Source organism: Octopus bimaculoides, chromosome 7, assembly GCF_046866305.1.
Source record: "Octopus bimaculoides isolate indiv1 chromosome 7, ASM4686630v1, whole genome shotgun sequence".
Classification (NCBI taxonomy): Eukaryota; Metazoa; Mollusca; class Cephalopoda; order Octopoda; family Octopodidae; genus Octopus; species Octopus bimaculoides.
Window position 1 is genome coordinate 64,211,291 of NC_142934.1, and position 22,818 is coordinate 64,234,108.

The 22,818-nt window shown below is 37.1% G+C and overlaps 1 protein-coding gene across 1 annotated transcript in view; it reads right to left on the bottom strand.

Annotated features, from left to right (window-relative positions):
* Positions 1 to 240: 240 nt before the first annotated feature.
* LOC106878088 (histone deacetylase complex subunit SAP30L) overlaps positions 241 to 22,818 on the bottom strand; it is a 44,205-nt gene continuing 21,627 nt past the window's right edge. The window contains exons 2-5 of the mRNA XM_014927187.3: positions 9,421 to 9,608; positions 5,973 to 6,095; positions 2,961 to 3,059; positions 241 to 1,308 (exon numbers count right to left, since the gene is read on the bottom strand). Coding sequence (XP_014782673.1) covers positions 1,183 to 1,308; positions 2,961 to 3,059; positions 5,973 to 6,095; positions 9,421 to 9,600 — 528 coding nt within the window. The 5' untranslated portion in view covers positions 9,601 to 9,608 and the 3' untranslated portion in view covers positions 241 to 1,182. The remainder of the gene's footprint in view (positions 1,309 to 2,960; positions 3,060 to 5,972; positions 6,096 to 9,420; positions 9,609 to 22,818) is intronic.

The following is a 22,818-nucleotide window of genomic DNA, read 5'->3' on the forward strand; positions in this document are numbered from 1 at the left end:
TCATCATAATAATAATAATAATTTCTAAGGGGAGGGAACAGTCAATCATATCAACCCCAGTCCTCGACTGGTACTTTATTTTTCGACCCTGGAAGGATGAAAGGCAAAGTTGACCATGATGGGATTTGAACTCAGAACATAAACAAATCTAACTAAAATACCGCAAGGCATTTTGCCTGACACTCTACTACTTCTGCCATCCATCACTCCCAATAATAATCAATAATCAATAATAAAAGCTCAAGATGAAAAAGAAATCATAAATTTCGTTAGAATGTGACATTTACATGAATTTTCTCACACGGAACACTCACACCCATCTCTGTTACTTAATGTTTATTTTTTTTTCATTCATCATCAGTATTTATGTGTATGTGAGCTATGTCACCAGGAGTCAGGGAAAGGTAAGATGAGGGAAGAGATTTTCTTTTGATATTTGTTTCATTATATATATATCATGTCCAGCAAACGTATGCATAAATTGTCTTCAGTAACTGAAAAGCAGGCACAAAGTGTCTTTGTATACATAGTCTTTTCCAAATGGTGACATTTATTTTCTTTACTGTTTTTACTTTTTCCGATTTTTTATAGGTGTTTTTTCTTTGTGTGTGTGTACAATTGTAATTGCTGTTATTGTTCCATTAACCAAACTCCATAAGTCTTCTTTAACAATGTATGTTTTCCCTTTTCTTAGTTTTTTAGTCATTCAAACTTTTGTTGTTGCTTTATTTTTGTGTTTTATATTTTTTTTAAAAATGTAGGAAGAGGGATGGGGTGGAGTGGGGAAGGGCGTGTGGCATGGCTGTGTGCTTAGAAGGAAAGCAAGAAGAACAGATTCTTCATGTCCATCCTCCCATTATTATTATTATTATTATTATTATTATCATTATAATCAATATTATCATTTCTCTCACCATCATAACAACCACTGCCCCAACACCGCAACCACCACCACCAACACCCATCAAAAGCACTGGTCTTGGATTGGTTTTATCTCATTCTCAAACTTCCATCCTTCATAAGAAAAAATAACAACGAAAATTAAAATAATAAAAATAATAATAATAGTACTTGTAGTAGCACTTATAGTTGTAGTAGTAGTAAATAATAATAATAATAATAATAATAATAATAATGATAATAATAATAATAATGAATGACACAGATGTGTTCTATAGTCCCCTAGCTTGGAGCTGTTTCGATGTGTTTCTGGTCAAATCTGCTTTTGAAATTCTTTGTCATGTAAATGAAGAATGTCAAAGTTTCTTTCTCTGCCACGGGAATTGTTTTAAAGTGCCGAGCCACACTCTGGAAAGAAATAAATAAGAGAAAAGTAAAGTAAGGCATTTAAAGACACCAGAAGAAATACTATAAGACAGAGACAAAGAACAAAAGAAATCTGCTGTATGGAGAAGAGAGAGCATGAAAAGGAAAATAAGGAAAACTTTGTAGGCTATCAGGAATAAGGCTTTGCCACTGGAAGATAATCAAGAAACTATAGGTGTAGGAGTGGCTGTGTGGTAAGTAGCTTGCTTACCAACCACATGGTTCCAGGTTCAGTCCCACTGCGTGGCACCTTGGGCAAGTATCTTCTACTATAGCCTCGGGCCAACCAAAGCCTTGTGAGTGGATTTGGTAGATGGAAACTGAAAGCAGCCCGTCGTATATATGTATATATATATATATGTATGTATGTATGTGTGTGTATATGTTTGTGTCATTGCTTGATAACCGATGCTGGTGTGTTTACGTCCCCGTAACTTAGCGGTTCAGCAAAAGAGACCGATAAAATAAGTACTAGGCTGACAAAGAGTAAGTCCTGGGGTCGATTTGCTCGACTAAAGGCGGAGCTCCAGCATGGCCACAGTCAAATGACTGAAACGAGTAAAAGAGTAAACTACAGGTGTAGGTGATGGCTATGTGGTTAAGGTGTTTGCTTCACATGCAACGATAATTTTTCACGTTGAATCAATGATCATTCATTCATTATTGTAATAATAGCATGAGAAAGCAAAATGCTTTCAATTCTGTCAGTATACAAGCGACCCTCAAAAAACTTTCTGTGATTAAAGTGGCCCAGAATGCAATTCAAGTTGGCCAGGCCTGATTTAGGACTAAAGCTCCATCAAAAAGACAAACTGTGGGGTCCGGGGGAATGTGCCTGACATAGGGAGAGCATAACTGCTCACAATTTAGGATTCTCAGCAGATACTACAGCTTCAGTGTTTCCTTACGCTTCATCAGTTAGCTCATATCAAACTTTCTGTAAAACCACACTTGAGTTTGGATCAGGTGCTGAAGATACCAGGATTTATTACAAAATTAAGAAGCTTTTGAGTCATATAGTATTTAATGTATTTAAACAGATATTAATAAACCAGACAGCTAGTTGCATTCATAAATATGGAACATGAATATATGAATAACATATCTTCATATCAAGCTCTCTTTACAAACACATCTGAGTCTGATTAGTTGTTGAAGATACAAGGACTTATTACAAAATTAAGTAGCTTTTAAGTCATAAACTATTTAATGGTTCCGGGTTCGGTCCCACTGCGTGGCACCTTGGGCAAGTGTCTTCTACTATAGCCTCGGGCCAATCAAAGCCTTGTGAGTGGATTTGGTAGACGGAAACTGAAAGAAGCCCGTCGTATATATGTATATATATATGTGTGTGTGTGTGTGTGTTTGTCCCCCTAGCATTGCTTGACAACCAATGCTGGTGTGTTTATGTCCCCGTCACTTAGCGGTTCGGCAAAAGAGACCGATAGAATAAGTACTAGGCTTACAAAGAATAAGTCCCAGGGTCGATTTGCTCGACTAAAGGCGGTGCTCCAGCATGGCCGCAGTCAAATGACTGAAACAAGTAAAAAAAAAAAAGAAAAAGAAAAAAGAGACATTAATAAAACAGACAGCTAGTTGCATTCATAAATATGAAATATTAATAACATATATACCTCAGCTAACTGGGCCTTATTAGTTCCGGGCCGAGTAGGTAACTTATAATGCCGTCTGTATCGACGAAGTGTGTTTACAGGCATTTGGAAAAAGTCAATCTGAAAAGGAAATGAAAGTGGGAAAATGGGTAACAAAGAACAGAAAAGTAAAGTGAATTTAATAAATGCAGATGTCAATGTATGTACATACAGATATAGAACGCTTTGTATCAAATATGTCATACATATGGAGACCTGTATATCAAAAATAGCTAAATGTAGCAAAAAAAAAAAAAAAAAAAAATTCAGAATATAAATTTTATCAATCAAGATATAAATGAATGAATGATGAGATGGGTGTGCTTATGTATGGATGGATGGATGAATGACTGCAAATTTCACTACCCAACCATGTAGTTTTAGATTCAATCCTACGACATTTTGGAAGTGTGCACTGCCTTAGGTCTTGTGAGCAAAACTGCAAAATCGTGTGTGTGTGTGTATGTGTTTAACTTTCTGTGTGACTATACATTGTCAATGTTTGAGCAAAAACGGTGACAAATGTAAACAATGCCTATAACTATTACATCATATAATTTGATAGTTTTAAGGTATCGATGCATGAAGATCAGCAGAATATCTAACATAAAAAAAAGTAGGTGGTGGCAATAGGAACGGCATCTATCCACAGAAATTTGCCACTTGGTCTCAATATATTTCATCTAACCAAAGCCAAGAAATCAGGCATAAAAATAGTAATAATGAAATTGTGTGTGTGTGAGAGAGAGAATTCCTTTTGGCTGGTATTTGCCTAGCTATAAAGCAAAAAAAAAAAAAAGAAAAAAAAAAGATCTGGTCAAAAGTGAATAACAAACTAATTATGTTCATATTGTGTCTCCTATGCATTTTACTCTTAACATCAACTACCTCAGACTACATTTGGTTCTGTGACACAAGCTTCCCATTTTGAATTGGTCTTAACAAAATCTTCCATCAATATTTCATATTCATTTATGTTCCAAACACCAGATTTAAAAGTAGCAGTTATTTTTTCCTAAATTCCACATTATTAAAAAAAATTAATTGAAATAAAAAGTTTGTGTATTTTGCAAAAGAAATATAGTAACAAAAAAAAGGGTTTGTTTAGTCAAACTTATTTTACAGACTCCAACAGGATGAAAAGCAATTTTAGCCACAAAAGGACTTGAACTGAAACAAAGAACACAAAGTCTTGTAATCTGATAGTGATATGACACTTCAATTCCCATTTTATTAATAATACATAATATATATAATAATAGGAGCAGGTATGGCTGTGTGGTAAGATGCTTGCTTCCTAGCCACATGGTTCTGGGTTCAGTCCCAATGTGTGGCATGTTAGGCAAGTGTCTCCAGGCCAACTATACAGCCTTGTGAGTGGATTTGGTAGGTGGAAACTGAAAGAAGACCGTCGTGTGTATGCGTGTGTGTGTGTGCATGTACACGTATTTGTGTTTGTCCTCCCATCACCACTTGACAACTGGTGTTGGGTTTTTTTTATATACCCATAACTTGGCAGTTTGGCAAAAGAGAATGATGGAATAAGTACTAGGCATAAAAATATGTCCTCAGGTCGATTTATTTGACTAAAATCCTTCAATGTGGTGCTCCAGCATGGCTACAGTCAAATGACTGAAACAAGTAAATGTGTAAAAAGAAAAGAACAAAAGAATAATATATTAATGTTTTATATCACTTTCTATTTGTTTCAGTCATTGCATTGTGGGATACTTACTTGCCTTGCAGATGATGTTTTAATCAAACACATCAACATGAATAATTTATATATTTTCTAAGTGTGGTACTTACTCTATCTGTCTCTTTTGCCAAACCGCTATGTTTCAGGGGCATAAACAAACACTGGCTGACAAGAAGCGGAGAGAGGGCAGTGAAACAAAAAGATACAGACACGTGTGCATATATTCAGTTTTCATCTACCACATCCACCCACAAGGTTTTTGGTTGCCCTGAGGCTATATAATAAGTAAGACACTTTATTTGCTCAATGTGCGCCCCAAGCAGTGAGTGGGACTAAATATGAAACTACGTGGTTGAGAAGCAAACTTCTTACTATGCCTGTGCATATGCATATATATATATATATATATATATATACACATACACACACAAAATAAAAAAAAAACATTTATTTACGTTATACACTCACACCTTGTAACCTGAGGCCTAAGCAGTAAAGGATGTGGAGCTAATCAAAAAGGTCTGGAGTTTGATTCTTAGAATATGGCAAGCATGTTGTGTCTTTTTGCGTAACCACTATATTTCATGTTGCTCCAGCCTATTCAGATGCAGAGCTACAGAATCAAAAGGGATCTATTTGCAGTTACATAGGTAGTAAGTAGGCACCGAAGACAATCAAGCCTTCTTTTATATTTTTACATACTTTATAAATTAAACAGAAAAAATATATATATATATAATATATATATATATATATATTAATTACACATATCATTTGATATTGATTTTAAATTACAAATAAATAATTATATATTTTGATATTACATATAAAATATATATAACATGATGTATAAAAAATTATAGCAATAAGAAGAAATAAAATAAATAAGCAAAATAAATTTTTAAAGTCGGAGGAAAAAAAAAACGTTTGTTTGTTTCTAAAAATTTCTCTTTCAAATATGACGCTATCTGATGTCGCTACTTTGTCTTGCTGACAAGAGGGAAGTCACTCTGATTTTCATATTCAACTAAAAGCAACAGTAAGATCCAACTAAAGGGCCGTCACTCTAATTCAGAAACGTTTAACAGACAGAGGAAGGTGGATAACTCTTTTTCGAAGAAATACAACGAAAGTAACTGCAACTAACGGAATGGCGGCGGCGGCGGCGACAGCAGCGTCACCACAATCTTGGCATACTTACTATTCCCGCTTAGTCCCGGATCAATCGTCCTGGAGAGAATTTGAAATAGAAGAAATATTAAAAATAAATAAAGAGTAACTTAAATTAAATTTACCTCTGGTATCTCTTCGTCACCCTCTAGTGATCCACGATCGTCTTCACTATCTTTCCTCTTCCGCTTTGAGCGAACATTATGAATGACATTTTTATGATAGTCGCAAATGTAGATATGAGAAACCTGCAGGGCGCAAAATGAAATTCTTAAGTGACAAACACGGGTATATTTTCAGATTTTCAACAATAGAAGAAACAGTAGCAAGTAAATGTTAGTAAACTTGTTTCATCATCTGGCTTCAATAAATTCATCACTCTTTGATACTTTTAGTGCAAGGGGTGCTGAAAAAGGTTCCTGGCTTTAATGGTATCAAGGAGTGCCTGGCTGGAGGCCCAAGCTTTTGATTTGCTTTTACAGGGATTAGAAAAATTGAAGGACCACTGCAATGTGCGAATCTGAGAGGGCAATAGGTTGAATAAAAAATCATATTTAACTGGTCCTCCTGTATTTTCTTTTACCTAAACCAGTAACTTTTCAACACCACCGCGTGTGTGTGTGTGTGTGTGTGTGTGTGTGTATATATATATATATATATATATATATATATATTATCATTGTTTAACGTCCGCCTTCCATGCTAACCTGGGTGGGACAAACATATATATATATATATTGAAGATGAATAAAAATGAAAATGCTACTTTTATAAAAACATTTTTTGGGTGTTTAAAATCAATTAAAACACCCAAAAAATGTTTTAAAAAAAGTAGCATTTTCATTTTTATTCTTCTTCAATATCTACTTACTCGTGTGGTACTTCTAGAAATCTTTTCAAATATATATATATATATATATATATATATATATATATATATATGCTGTGAAATATAGTTCACACATGAACACACATTTACATCAATCTATCTAGCTATTATGTGTTTGTGTGAATGTATGTGTATATGTGTTTCTATATCTGGCACTCAATCGGTTATGATGATGAAGGCACCAGTTGATCTGAGCAATGGAACAGCTTGCTTCATGAAATTAACATGCAAGTGGCTGAGCACTCCACGGACATGTATACCCTTAATGTATTCACTGGGAACTTCAGCATGATAGACAATGCGCCAAGGCTGGCCCTTTTGAAATACTCTTTTTTGCTAGCTGAGTGGACTGGAGCAACGTGAAATAAAGCATCTTGCTCAAGAACACAACACGTCGCCGGGAATTGAACTTACGATCAAATGCCCTAACCACTAAACCATGTGCCTTCACACACACGCACAAATATACATAAGGGAACGCTGAAGAGTTCCTGGTTTTAAGGGTGTTGCAAAATGCCTATTTGGAGGCCCAACCTTCCGAGTTCTTTTACAGGGGTTAGAAAAACTGAAGGACCACTGCAATAAATGTGTGAATCTGAGGAGGAAAATACATAGGATAGCATCATCATTAACTGATCCTTTTGTATTTTCTTTTACCCAAAGCCAAGAACCCCACTTGTAGTGTGTACTTTGTTATAAATATTCAGCCCCGGTCTTCAGATGGAGGATATTTTAATACCTTGATGTGTTGCTACCTATAGAACCTTGTTCTTGTACATTGACGCTGTTTGTTGGAAGATACAAGTGGTTCTAAAGAGGGAACCTGCTGCTCGATGTGAAGGACTCAGATCCATGCGTGATGCATGGAGGGGTTGCTCTATTTGCTGGTAGTGGGGGCTACCTACAGCCACTAATTTCCAACTGAATTTTTTAGAGGGAATGAAGTAGTGATTAGCAGTAATCCAACGCATAGTGGTTTTGCTGCCACTTGTCATGTCAGCATTGAAAAGGATAAGTTGAATGATGATGCACCAATTCATACAAGTCTTTGAGACAATGCAGAGGTCACTGTGGAGGCACGTGGTTTAGTGGTTTGGGTGTTGGACTCAAGATCGTAAGATTGTGGCCTCAATTTCTAGACCAGTGATGCATTGTGTTCTTGAGTGTAAAACTTCACTTCACATTGCTCCAGTCCACTCAGCTATAGAAGTGAGTTTAGCCGAGAGAGGGATGGGCTCCTTCAAGCTTTCTCACTCTAGATACACTGCATGGCTGCAGTGCCCCTCAACTTCCCAAGAGGTTAAGGGACTTATCAGTCGTCAAAGGTCATTAATGCTGCACTCTTTTAACTAAACAAAACAGAGGCAACCTTTTGCAGGAAGCAGGTCATATGACTCAGCTTATTATCAGGTGGGCTGTACTACTAAAAAAATTCACAGGAATTTTTTGTTGATGTGCCATTCAGAAAGTCCAGTGAGCCAGTCTGCCCAAGAATGAACGAAACTATAAAAAAGAAATAAGAGATTTATTGGCATTCATGCCTGTTTTAAATTCAACCACCAAACCAAAGTGTTCTTGCAAACATGAACTATATCATGTTTGTCTTTTAATGCAATGATTCTTAAACATGGGTGAGGACACATGGCTTAGTGGTTTGACTATTTGGCTCATGATTGCAAGACACTTTACTTCATGTTGCTCCAGTCCACTCAGCTGGCAAAAATGAGTATTACCTGTATTTCAAAGGGCCAGCCTCGTCACACTGTGTCACACTGAATTTCCCTGGGAACTACATTAATGGTACACGTGTTTGTGGAATGCTCAGCCACATGTACGTAGATTTCAAGAGTAGGTTGTTCTGTAGATCAGATCAACTGGAATCCTTGTTGTCATAACCGATGAAGTGTCACTCTTAAACATGGATATTATTACTAAGCGGGACAAAGAGATAAAATAACTAAGAGTGAAGGAAGCATAAGTTTATTCCTCTAAATAAACAATATTTATTTAGAGGAAGAAAAATCAACACATCATACTGTCCCTCACTGTATTGTATTGCTAGATAAAGTCTTGGTGTGAAATTTTTCATATCAAGAGCTATTAAAACTGACATAGCTTCATCTCTATTGATCAAACACTACTTCAAAATATACAAGTAATTTGTTTCACTTTTTTTATGTAAATGAATTTTGACATCACTCTTACTATTCTGACCCTCTTTCTTGCTAAATTAAATCACATTTTACCTCTAACCATACTCTCTCTCTCTCTCTCTCATCACCTTGCTTTAACTCATCAAACTTTCCCTCCTATTTCTCTCCAGTTTTGTAAATTGCAAAACCCTATTAGTGCTACTGCCACAAGGTAAAAATAATAAAAATTTAAAAAATCAATACACTCCGTAAACACACACACACACACAAAACAGATCCCTTTTTTTTTTTTTTTTTAGTTTCTTAAAGCTTTGGTCAGCTTGAATCTACAGTAGAAAAACATTTACCCAAAGTGCTGCACAAGGGACTAAACCTAAAATAATATCATTGCAAGGCAAACTTCTTAACTATACAGCCATGCTGGCTTAAAGTCCACTAGGCTGTTCTCTTGATCCTTGTCAATGCCCAGAACAATCAACACTTGAACATCATCACTCCCAGGCCACAACCAGAAGAAATGAAACAACTTACACAATCATCCCTCGTCAGTTTTAATTTTTTCTGTTGCACTGTCTTCTGTATCCGTTTGCTATAGCTTGCATTACCTGCTGGACGCCTGCAGCGCTCACCATCATCTATAAGGCTGCAGATCTGATCATGCCCACTCCGGCTGTCGTCTTCCGTACTGAAACCGTTCACAGAACTATTCATTTTGACTACTACGGAAGAAACAAGAATAAATAAATAAATAAATAAATAAATAAATAAAATTAATAAAACATACAAATAACCAAAAGAAATTTAGATTCAAATGAGGAATTCCTGAAACTGATACCTTTCCCAAAATTGTTAATAACTTAACTACAACTGTAATGGCTAGGAAGCAAAATGTAGTGTCAGAAAAAAAAGCTTAACTGACAATATCATTTGCTGAACCAAGATTGATCTGGGCCCAAGCAACAACAACAACAACTCTTCTAAATTTGGCACGAAGCCAGCAATTTTTGAGGAGAGGGAAAAGTCGATCCCAGTGCTCAGCTGGTACTTATTTTATTGACCTGAAGGATGAAAGACAAAGTTGATCTTGCTGGCATTTGAACTCAGTATGTAAAGCTGGAAGAAATGCTGCTACTCATTTTGTCCAGCCTACTAACAATTCAGTCAGCTCACCATAACATTCCTCATGATCGTTTAATGTCCGCTTTCCATGCTGGCAGGAACCAGCCAGGCAGAAGCCTGCACCAGACTTTTGTGGCTGTTTTGGCAGGATTTTTACAGCTGGATGCCCTTCCTAACACTAACCACCGAGCAGAGTGGACTAACAATAACATTCATCATCATCATCATCGTTTAACGTCCGCTTTCCATGCTAGCATGGGTTGGACGATATGATTGAGAACTGGTGGAACCCGAAGGCTACACCAGGCTCCAATTTGATTAGGCAGAGTTTCTACAGCTGGATGCCCTTCCTAATGCCAACCACTCTGAGAGTGTAGTGGGTGCTTTTACGTGCCACCAGCACGAAGGCCAGTCAGGTGGTACTGGCAACGGCCACGCTCAAAATGGTGTATTTTACGTGTCACCTGCACAGGAGCCAGTCCAGCGGCACTGGCACGATCTCGTTCAAATGTCTTTACACATGCCACCAGCACAAGTGCCAGGAAGGCGACGCTGGGCACAGGTGCCATCACGATTTCGCTTGCCCCAACAGGTCTTCACAAGCCGAGTTTCGTGTCCAATGAAGGAGATGAAAATGGAAATAATGATAGTTTGTACTATAAATTTATTTATTGGAGATGGGAGAGAAAGAAATCGTTTATCCATTTGTATTAATTTCAATCAAGTTTGGAAAAATTTCTTCTTTTTTTTTCAAACTTTGATTTAAATTAATAATTTCTAAAGTTTGACAGAAAACCATTAAAAAAATGTTGGAAAGGTGATGGAGAGGAATCAAACTTGCTATTTAAACTAGGATTGGTAGTGGTTGTGATAGTGTTTCTTGTAAACTGGGCTTTCTCCAAAGGTGAGAAAGTGTAAAAATTAACTCCAGCAGAAAATAAAAGTAAAGGGAGATAACTACATACAGCAAGACATTTAGCCCAGCACTTCAAAATATTTCAGTGATTCTGCCGACCTATATTAACATAATAGATAAATTGTCATAATTACATTATTTATTTACTTTTCTTTGGTATTTAGTCATGAGAAAGGGCAGATCACATTACTCTTTGTAGGACTTCTGAAACGTGGAGGGTGGGAGTCATCATCACACTAGAGACCTGGCCAGCAGGTCTACTAAAAGCTTTCTATGAGCCAGTTGCTGTTGTCAACTATTTCCTGTCCAAAGCATTTTCCTAAGTTTGTCCTAAACGTCCATGTTTGTTTTCAAATTTTTAATTAGCTTTGCTTCACACGTTCTGAAGTAAAAGTATAAAGCTTTCCTTTTTGTAAGTCCCCAGACTTTGTTGGTTGAAAAAGTATCTGGAATGATCATATATGATGCTTGGATGCCAAGGAAATATGTTTTGTGCATTACATGTGATACACAAGAACAGGCAAAGGGTTTAAACTAGAGAATGGATCAAGTCTTTCACTCTTAGAACAAGAACAGTCCAACAGACCTCTACACAGTTTTGCTGTTTCATTACAAAGCTTGGGTCAATCTGAAATCTTGATAAAAGACACTGGTAACATATAGTACATACTATTCTATAGTTCTACATTAAGTATACATCACAACAGTAGTGTACTTACTACATATTATCCTGATAATGTATTTTCGTCCTGGGTAGAACAGAAAACTGCTTCTGGTTGCAAAGCTACAGCTTGGGAGTTCAAGAGTTTTAAGTATGGCATTACCCGTTAGTCACTTCAGATCAGCTCTGATTGTGAACGATTATGATCAAAAGCAAGCAGTAACTATTCTACCTTTAACAGTTTATCTAACAATACATTAAATGCAGGTATTATTTTTTTTAAAGTTGGTTGCTTGTAATTTTAGGAAAGTTTGGCTGGTGTTTCTATCAGGTCAAGTGACAAAATAGAAGGTCTCTTGTCAACTGGAGACATGTATTGGTTCATATTCCATCACACAGTGGTAATGGACTAAAGATGATCAATATACATATATCTGACACAGAGAGGGAGAGAGAGAAAAGAAATGGAAGGAAGGTGTAATAGTTGCATTGGGTTGCTGATTTTGATGTATTGATATATATATATATATATATATATATATATATATATATATATATATATATATATACATAACTCTCAAGTTTCATGCAACCACATAAAAACCATGAGATGAGAGATGTGTGAGCTGACAGCCATAAAAGGAGCGATAAAACTACACACAGAGAGGATGAGGCTAGGAACTGCACAGTGTAACTTGCAGTTACGAACATTCAGTATATTTTCTAATGAGTGAAACAGAACATATTGTGATGAGAAGGACATCCGGAAAACATTTAAACTTGAACAACTTGAAAGAAGCTAATGCTTGGTTGATACAGTTCGAAGCAAACACTGAATGTGATGATGTTGAAGATGTCAGAAAGAAGCCAACATTTCTTTCTACCTGTGGAGTTGAAGCCATAATAAATAATAGAAGAAGGAAAAAGGAACAGCCTGAGTGTACCTGGCTCTAGGCATTCTAGGAAGACCTCAAATACATGAGGACCAGTTGGACAGGAATGGAGAGAACTGTGACAAATTGACTACACTAGAAGAAACTTGCTTTCTTACGCATCTTACAGTGTAAGTAGCACTAAGTCAAAATATATGTGTTAGTAGGTGAATGTATTTATGCTTACCAATGTAAACTGATGTGTCAGGTTACAGCTTTTATATAAAAACCATAACTAAAAAAATTTCAAAATAGAAATCAATAAGATAAGTATTAGACTCACAAAAATGCTGAGGTTGATATAATTTGCTAAAAACTTTGGAAGACAGTAGTACCCCAGCATGATCATAGTACAGTGACTAAAACCAATGAAACAGTAAATTAATTGTTCACCTTAATATGACAATTGCTACAACAGAGAAAACAGTTAACCAATTCACAGGTAGAACAATAACTACAAAGAAGAATTTGTGTAGTCAGTCTATAACAAAGATATATATATATATATATAATCCTTTCTAGTCAAGACACATCTAGTATGTACAAGCCCCTTTGAATAATAGACTACGAACAGACCAAGAGAATCTTCACACAGCTGATTAAGCTGCTAAAAATAGCAGCCAAATCTCACTTAAATCTGGATTTACTACAAAAATAAACAACAAAAAGATGGAGGACACATTGAATAATGTAACTCTAGATATACAATAGCTGCAAAACACGATATACACTCACACAGAATGGAAGGAATGCTTTTGATTTCAGATTTACTCGATCAGAGGTGACTCAGTTTCGACCAAACAACTAGGTTTTCTTTCATCCGAAGTTGCAGTAAAAATACCTTTGAGGCTGAGAACAATTTTTGTTGTTACTGTTTCACGCCAGATCAGCCCTGATTAAGCCCACCTACAACCAAAGGTATAACAACCATTACAATCCCATCTTTTCCCTTTCTTATTTTTTTTTTTTTTTTTTCCTTTTCAGATAAATATTAGTAGAACTACATATCCAAGATATCCTTTTTAAAAATGGCAGTGTTGTATTAGGTAGATTTAGCCCACTATTTCTATCAGTAATAGTAATCATATAACCATACAGATGCCACCACATTGTCTAAAACAACACTTTCTGTGACTTTGTTTCACCTCACAGTGAGGCCCATTTTTCTTCCAATTGTATTCTTAATACATTTTGGTAAAATATGCATGCCACACTTCCAAGTTTTCTCTTTTTCAAACTTTGTAAGGGTTCATGCATACACATTCACTTATGGTCATTAGCTTGGGGAGAGAATGATAGGTGATATCACACTAACTGAAAATTGTCAAGGGGGAGTCATCATCATCATCATCATCATCATCATCATCATTACTATCACCATCATTTAACAGCCACTTTCCTCTGCTTGCATGGGTCAGATGGAGTTTATTTGAGGCAGATTTTCTATGGCCAGATGCCCTTCTGATTGCCAGCTCTTAGCAGTTTCCAAGTAGGGTAATATGATTTCTCCATGGTCGAGCATATTCTAACAGAATATTGGAAATGAATGACACTGCTTGTATGACAGTGACAACCATTTTACAGCTATCACATGATGTCAAGACAAGGAGACACTCACACACATACATACAATGGGCTTCTTTCAGCTGCCATCTACCAAATCCACAAGGCTTTCATCAAGCTCAGAGTCATAGTAGAAGATACTTGCCCAAGGTGTCACACAGTGAGATTGAACCCAAGACCACATAGTTGAGAAGCAAGGCTCTAAACCATACACAACCACAACTGTGGCTATTAACTAAAAATAATTATGTGGCAAAAAAAACAAAAAAACAATCTTGGTCAATGACCAGTATTGATTATATGCCAAACAAATAACATCATTTGTATGATGGTAACGTTTGTTTACAATTAGTATGGGATGTCAAGTCAAGGAGACACACACACACAATGGATTCTCTTCAGTTTCCTTCTACCAAATCCATTCACAAAGCATAATTTGACCTGGGGCTATAGTTGAAGGCACTTTTTCAAGGTACCAGGCAGTAGGACTGAACTCAAAAACCACATGGTTCAAAGTGAGCCTCTTTAGCCACACAGCCATACCTCTGTCCAAATGAGTATGAAAAAAAAAACAAAATGAAGAGTAACATTCATGAGCCTTTCCAGAGCCTTCATGACCAGTGGGGGAGGGGAAAGGAAGAAGTCATTGTCAGATTGAAGACATGACACAAATGCTTACAATGGAGTGAACTTTACTAAAAGCACCCAAGGTGCTAGATTAAGTCTACTGACCAAATAGGAACAAACCTTCTGCTGGTCAGTTTCTGTCCACCAAATTGCATTTACTGTCTTTAGTCAACTCAAAGCTATGTTAAAAGACACTTACCCAAGGTGCCAATCAGCATATCCACATGCTCTTGTTTAGACCTTAATTTGTCATGATCAAGCAGACAGGTCTATGATATAAAGTATTCCAGCCATGACCATAGAGTCGGACCAGGAAAAATCCTACTACTGGTACCATGCAACTCAGAACTACCCGTTTTATGGTTGGATGGTTGGCAACTAAACCAGCTCCTCAACCTGGCTTGTCAGGTGAGGATGAGGGTGTTGTGGACATTCTGCAGGACTAGAAACAAGACCAGCCAAAAGTGGTGTCTCATAAAAACATTGCAAATGATGCAACATCATAACCACAAAAACTCCAATGAAAGCCATTCTGTGCTCTTGAATTAGAGTAGACAACTGATGTGGCATGGAGATAGAAGCTGTGACTATCATGCAGGCATGGTTGTATGATTCAGAAGTTTGTTTTCTAGCCACATGTTTTCAGGTTTAATCCCACTGCATGGTGTCTCAAGCAAGTATGTTCTGCTATAGCCCAGGGTCGACCAAAGCCTCTGTCCCATGCAAGCGCGAAAAAGCAGATGTTAAAACAACAATGATGATGATGTTTCTTGGACCACTTTATTTCATGTATTCTTCCTTTCTCTTCTTTTCATAGCAGGGTGTGGTTTGAGGCAGATTTAGCTGCACTTCTAGCAGGCCAAACAAAGAGGCACCCTTGCTGGTTGATGATAGTGCTTCATGAACAAGACCAGTTTGTCACATCTCCATGAATTCTGGGTTACAGTTGATAGAAGACACAATATAGAATGCTTATAGTCTGCAAATGGTATTTAAATAGCAGTGATTCACTTCAGTAGGCACATCACTACTACTACTACCACCACCACCACCACCACCACCACCACCACTACTACTACTACTACTACTACTACTACTACTACTACTACTATTGCTACTGCTACTATAGTTAACACCTCAGGAGTAATGTGATCTCAGTCACTTAAACACCATGGAAACCAAGTGACAGGTCCTATGAGTCTTAGGACTCGAGACAATAATGTCCAGGGGTGGATGATGGTGATGATGATAGTAATGGTGATGGTGGTAAGTGGGTGGTATGTAAGCAACAAAAGATTTTTTGTCCGGGTAACAGAGAGAAGATGGAGATTGCCTGAATAATCTGTCCCTCACTGTCTCTGCTGCCTGTCTCAATATTTCTGCCATTGTGTTTAGTTATGGATCTCCTCTATATTTGTCTTGTTATCTATCAATCTCCCTTTCTATTGTAGTATACAGTTCTCAACTGACTTTGCATTTTCTCTTCAACTATTATAGTATGCTGCTGTTGTTGCTGCTCCAATTCCACTGAGAAACCTCATTGAATAAATATGAAATCAGGTGTTCGTGTAGTGATTAGCATCCAGTATTTTGCTTAAGGTACATTGTATCCAAGACTACATCCTCGATGGACACACACACACACATTCACGCATGTATCCTTTCTTTTTTTAAATAATATGGTGATTTATGGGAGATTTAGCAGGCATTTCTAGCAGGTCAAGCAACCACATATGGTCCTCTCTCAATACCCTACTCTGTAACAATACTCAATAGTATGTTAGTGTAGCTTGTGAAACCACAAGAACAGAAATAATAAAGAAGTATTTGAATATTACCAAAAATAACCGGTACTGTTTTATGCCTTAGAAGCTATGAAATGTAGTTCTGTGTGGGAGAAATAACATACAAAACATTTGTAAGTACTTATGTTGAACTCATAGACTGGAATATTTCTCCAGTTTGGCTTATATAGATATGAATGACTGAAAGACATTTTGAAAGGAGTGAAGACTGAGTGGATGAATGGAATAAAGGATTGAGTGAATGAATGAATGAATGAGTAAAGAGTGGAATGAATGGATGGAATAATGACTAAGAGGATGAATGGGTAGAATAAAGAATGGAATGAAACAATGGAATAAAGATTGAATAAATGAATAAAGACAGAATGGAATAAAATGTGGACAATAATGGAATAAAGGTAAGACACACTTAAGAAAAAAACAGAGAATTAAATGAGAAAGGGGGGATGAAAAACAGAAAGATGGGGAGTAATGAGAGAGAGAGAGAGAGAGAGAGAGAGAGAGAGAGAGAGAGAGAGACAGCATGAATAAGAAAGTGCATACATAAAATGAATGATTAAAAAGCAAACTTGAATGAAGGGGAAAAAGCCAGATGAATAAAAGACAACAAATTTATGAAAGCTGGTCCTTAAAACTGTGATGTATGAAATTATTTATTCCTCAACCAACAAGGGAACTAATAAGGAAGACTTTTCATGGCACCCTCAGCCATCCATTACCACTTTTTATTTTGATACAGGTACACCACCAACTTTCCTGGCACTGATGGTTTGGAATCTCTTGTAATCCACTCTAATTTATGCACAGTAACTACAAATTTCCACAGCTGTCAGGTTAGTTTACTGGTACCTTGCACAGACTAGTACTTTGCATGGTACAGTATTAATAAACTTGTATCATTTATACTAATGTATAGGTACCTGTATTCCATTTAATTATTTAATATCTTTACCTTTTACATGTTTCAGTCAATAGGCTGCCACCATGTTGAATTTAGAGTTTGACTATCCCTGGTTTGGAAAGATCAGCAGTCTGGAATCGCTTTGGAACCAAAGGTTCCGAAAAGTCAATGTTGTACTTTTACTACTAAGCCCCACAGGAATTCAGTTGACCATACTTGCAAAATTTTTTTGTTACCTCAGGGAGGCCTTATCATCTGTCTACGAAGGTCTTGTGTGGTAACTTAAATTCCCTCTGAAAAAATATTAATCCATATTGCAACTTAAGAAAAAAAAATTCACTTGCTAGATAAACAGTCACTATTTGGAACAGCAAAGTGAACTGTGCCATTCTAATGTTAAATGTCCTGGCCATTGACACATATAGAGCTGCTGTCACTGCTTAAAACAAGGTGGACTGTGCCAATTCAGTATTAAATGTTTTGGTAAGTAGCAGCATTTCATTCATGAGGGTCAATGTAATCAATTTACCCTCTCCTCCGAAATTGCTAGCCCTGTGCCCAAAATTTGAAACTAATATTAAATGCCATTTTCACTGACACAAACAGTGCTTCTGTCACTGCTCTAAACAAGGTGGACTATGCCATTTTCATGTTAAATCTCCGACTACTGACGCAAACACAGATCAAGAACAAGCAGCTGGACACTCAGCTAACTGTCCACAATCCTATCAAATTTAGTTGAAGTCTCTTTTCATTCTAGGTTTCAAATCTCAGCAACAGCTGCTTTTCCTGTTTTCCCTTCCTTGCTATGTCAGTAAAATAATTAACCATAGCATGAGTTGATTCAAGTCACTATATTCTCTCTCTCTCTCGTGCCAAACTCCTTCAAACCATTCCCTTCTATCTTAAAAATCAAAGGATGCATTGGAAAGATTACAATGTTTGCAAAAAAAAAGTAAATAAAAATCATGATAGCCAAAACTGAATCATCTTTGATTACAAGCTTGATGAAGGCCGATTCCTCAAAACTAAATGCCAAGGGTAACAAACTGCTAACTTACAACAAAGATGAAATGGTCAAAGATAAAAGGGGCAGCCATACAATAGAAACCTAACCTACCAATGAAGGAGGCCTCAATTTTCCCCTATCTATCATTTTAATCCTTTGATATCAACCCACCCTTGTTTAGCTCTAATCATGCAAACTTTCTGTTTGTAAAATGGATCTAAATAAAAGTCTTTCATCAAAATTTCATGCTAATTTAAGTTTTAATTACTAGATGATAATGACTAAGCTATTTTACTAACTTCGTCATTATATTCAAAATGAATTGAAACAAAGGCAGTGTTATTCAACAGAGACATGATAACAAAAGGATAAGTGTGTCTGTGTGGTTAAGAAATTTCTGGGTTCAGTTCCACAGCATGGGACCTTGGACAAGTCTTGTCTACTATAGCCCAGGGTCGACCAAAGCCTTGTGAGTGGATTAGGTAGATAGAAAGTGAAGGAAGCTCCTCGTATATAATTATTATACATGTGTGTGTGTGTGTGTGTGTGCCCACGCCCCCTCCCCAATACTGCTTGACAACCAGTGCTGGTTTGTTTATGTCCTGTTTGGCAAAGAGACTCATAGAATAAGTACCAGGTTTACAAATAAAAATAAAATAAAATAAAAAAAAGTACTGGGGTCGATTTATTTGAATAAAACCCTTCAAAGTAGTACATTCTAATATGACTGAAATAGCTAAAAGATAAAAAATAGATAAATTAAAATCTTCCAAAATTTCATGCTGAATTAAGTTTCAAATACCAGATTAATAATGACTAACCTATTTCACTAAATTTTTCATTATATTCAAAACTAATTGAAACAAAAGCAGTAAATTCATTAGAGATATGACAACAAAAGGGTTAAACAGAAAACTTGATTCAATACACACATAAATATAAACAATGCAGGAGATCTATATATTGTAATATAAACATGACTCAAAGCATGTGATATCTTTATATACATGACTCAAAACACATGATTTATTTATAAACATGACTCAGCAACACACACACGTTATCTTTACAAGTTATGAAGGCATATGGCCAAATGGTTAGTGTGTTTGCACTCACAATTGCAAGAACATGGGTTCAATTCCTAGAGCAGGCAGTGCATTGTGTTCTTAAGCAAAAACACTTCCTCTCATGGTGTTCTGTGATCACTTCAAAGTGTGGCACACCGTGCACCTACCTGTACAGGTAATGTCAATTTGATGAAGGGAGTGTGCTAATGTACAGCATAAACATTTGGCAATTATAAACAAAGCATTCGTGCAGGTTGTTCAGCAAGAAATTGCAGAACTGACTTTTTGGGACTTGAGAGACAACCTCTATCCTTACAAATATGATTCAATGCACGCGTGGCTGTGTAGTAAGTAGCTTACTTACCAACCACATGGTTCCGGGTTCAGTCCCACTGCATGGCACCTTGGGTAAGTGTCTTCTACTATAGCCTCGGGCCGACCAAAGCCTTGTGAGTGGATTTGGTAGATGGAAACTGAAAAGAAGCTTGTTGTATGTATGTGTGTGTGTGTGTGTGTGTGTGTGTGTGTGTGTGTGTCCCGTCTGACAACCGATGCTGGTGTGTTTACGTCCCCGTAACTTAGCGGTTCGGCAAAAAGAGACCAATAGAATAAGTACTAGGCTTTCAAAGAATAAGTCCTGGGGTCGATTTGCTCGACTAACGGCGGTGCTCCAGCATGGCCACAGTCAAAAGACTGAAACAAGTAAAAGAGTGTCTCAATACATTCTTTTACTTCTTTCAATCATTTGACTGCGGCCATGCTGGAGCACCGCCTTGAAGGGTTTTAGTCAGATAAATTGACCCCAGTACTTATTCTAACGGTTCAGCAAAAGAGACCGATAGAATAAGTGCTAGGCTTACAAAGAATAAGTCCTCAGGTCAATTTCTTTGACTAACACCCTTTAAGGTAGTGCTCCAGTATGGCAGCAGTCAAATGACAGAAACAAGTAAAAGAATGAAATAATTTGCTAAATTTTAGAATGACGTTGTTTTCTACTCTAGGCACAAGGCCTGAAATATTGGAGGAGGGGGCCAGTAAATTAGATCGATTCCACCGGTCTGAACATGAATAGGTAGGGTATATGGGCCAGATACAGTTGGTTTAAATGCTAGAGTTAATAATCTTTTCATATATTATTCTATTTTTATTACAATTTTAGCTACTTTTATCTAATCAGTAAAATCTATTTCTCCACCCACATATGGTATTTATTTTATACCGACATCAGCAGTTTTACAATGTTGTTTCTTCAATAAAGGAGCTACACATTATATTGTTACCTCTTTACAAAAGGCCAGCTGACAAACTAACACACCCCAGCATCTGGAGCAAAGATATGCTGAGTCCTCACTCTTTCTCTCTGTAGGGTGAGTGGGTGGGTTGCTAAGCAAAGCTGTTAGTGCATGCATTGCAGAGTAGGGGACCCAATATGGATGATGAAAAAGCAGAGAGACAAGTGAGTCAGGTGGCTCTTAGATGAATGTGGCACAAGATGTGTGTCTCTGTTGCTACATTAATGGCTTTTGCCCTTTGGAACTCATTCTTCTTGTGCCACATTCATCTAAGAGCCACCTGACTCACTTGTCTCTCTGCTTTTTTATCATCCATATTGGGTCCTCCACTCTGTAATGCATGCACTAACAGCTTTGCTTAGCAACCCACCCACTCACCCAATTTGGAAATTCTGGAATGTCCCTTCTGCTCATATTTTTCATGTGGCCTTTCATTTGAAGTTGTTCAAGAACATCAAACATGTCAATTTCATCAGTTTCAGAAAACCTGCAGAAGCCATGGGCACAGTTCCCTTCCACCAGACTAAATCGATCATCTGGAATGTGTATCTGTTATTCAAAAGACCAGCCATATCATTATACAGTGTCAGACTGATTCTGTCTGAAGATTATGTTACAGGTGCCCACTTGCACTATGTTATAATAAATCCATTGATAAATAAATGGAATACTTAAGGTCAAAAAAACAGAGGACACATTTATGTGTGTGTGTGTGTGTGTGTGTGTGTGTGTGTGTGTGTGTGTCTAACCATCTTTCATACCTACATCTAGCTCTTTAGCATTTAAACCAGCCAATGTCCTTCTAAAATTAAACAAGATAATGCATGATAATTCAAAACAATCATCATCATCATCGTCGTTTAACATCCGCTTTCCATGCTGGACGATTTAACTGAGGACTGGTGAACTGGATGGCTGCACCAGGCTCCAATCTGATCTGGCAGAGTTTCTACAGCTGGATGCCCTTCCTAATGCCAACCACTCCGAGAGTGTAGTGGGTGCTTTTACGTGCCACCTGCACAGGAGCTAGTCCAGCGGCACTGGCAACGATCTCGCTCAAATGTTTTCTAATGTGCCACTGGCACAAGTACCAGTAAGGCGACGTTAGTAACGATCAGTCTCAAATGGTGCTATTTCAATAAATAAGCATTGTATTTGAATGAGTAATCCGAGTGCTAAAGGGCTAGTGTAGGCGCATGGCTTAGTGGTTAGGGTATTCAGCTCACAATCGTAAGGTCATGAGTTCGATTCCTGGCAGGGCATTGTGTCCTTGAACCAAACACTATTTCATGTTGCTCCAATCCACTCAGCTGGCAAAAATGAGTTGTACCTGTAATTCAAAGAAGCCAGCCTTGTTACATTCAATGTCATGCTGAATATTCGTGAGAATTATATTAAAGATACGCATGTCTGTGGAATACTCAGCCACTTGCATGTTAATTTCACAAGCAAGCTGTTGTGTTGATCGGAACAACTGGAACACTTGTCGTTGTAACCGACGGAATGCCAGTTTTATTCAGACATCTGTATACCAAAACACTGAATCTGTGCAGGCATGATTTTCTAAGACACTTTCTGCATGAATGTAGGTACAGAAATTTTCAATAAACATATTTATGCATATTGTTATTGTAGCTTAGCTTCCCGCAGCCCAGATCAGCACCAATGCAGCAGATATACAACCAAAAGCGTTCCAGTCATGAACCTCCAGACTGAAGGTTTTTAAAAAAACATTTTTTTGTATTTTTATATTTCCAATTCTTTCTTTAAATTGGCAGAGAATGATAGAGTAATTTAGCTGTTATTTCTAACCGGTTAATGGACCGTAGAGAGGCAGAGCTCCTCAATGTACTCGTGTGTATGGGTTAACGTTTAATACTGTAACCATGAAATAGAGAGAGAAAACATTGTATAGTACACGAAGAGAGAAATCTTACACTCAGTGCTATCTGAAGGCATAAGCACACTGGGCAGCTGCCCAGGGATCCCATGGGTCTAGGGGTCCAATTCGAATCTATGTACAATTTGCTATAGGGC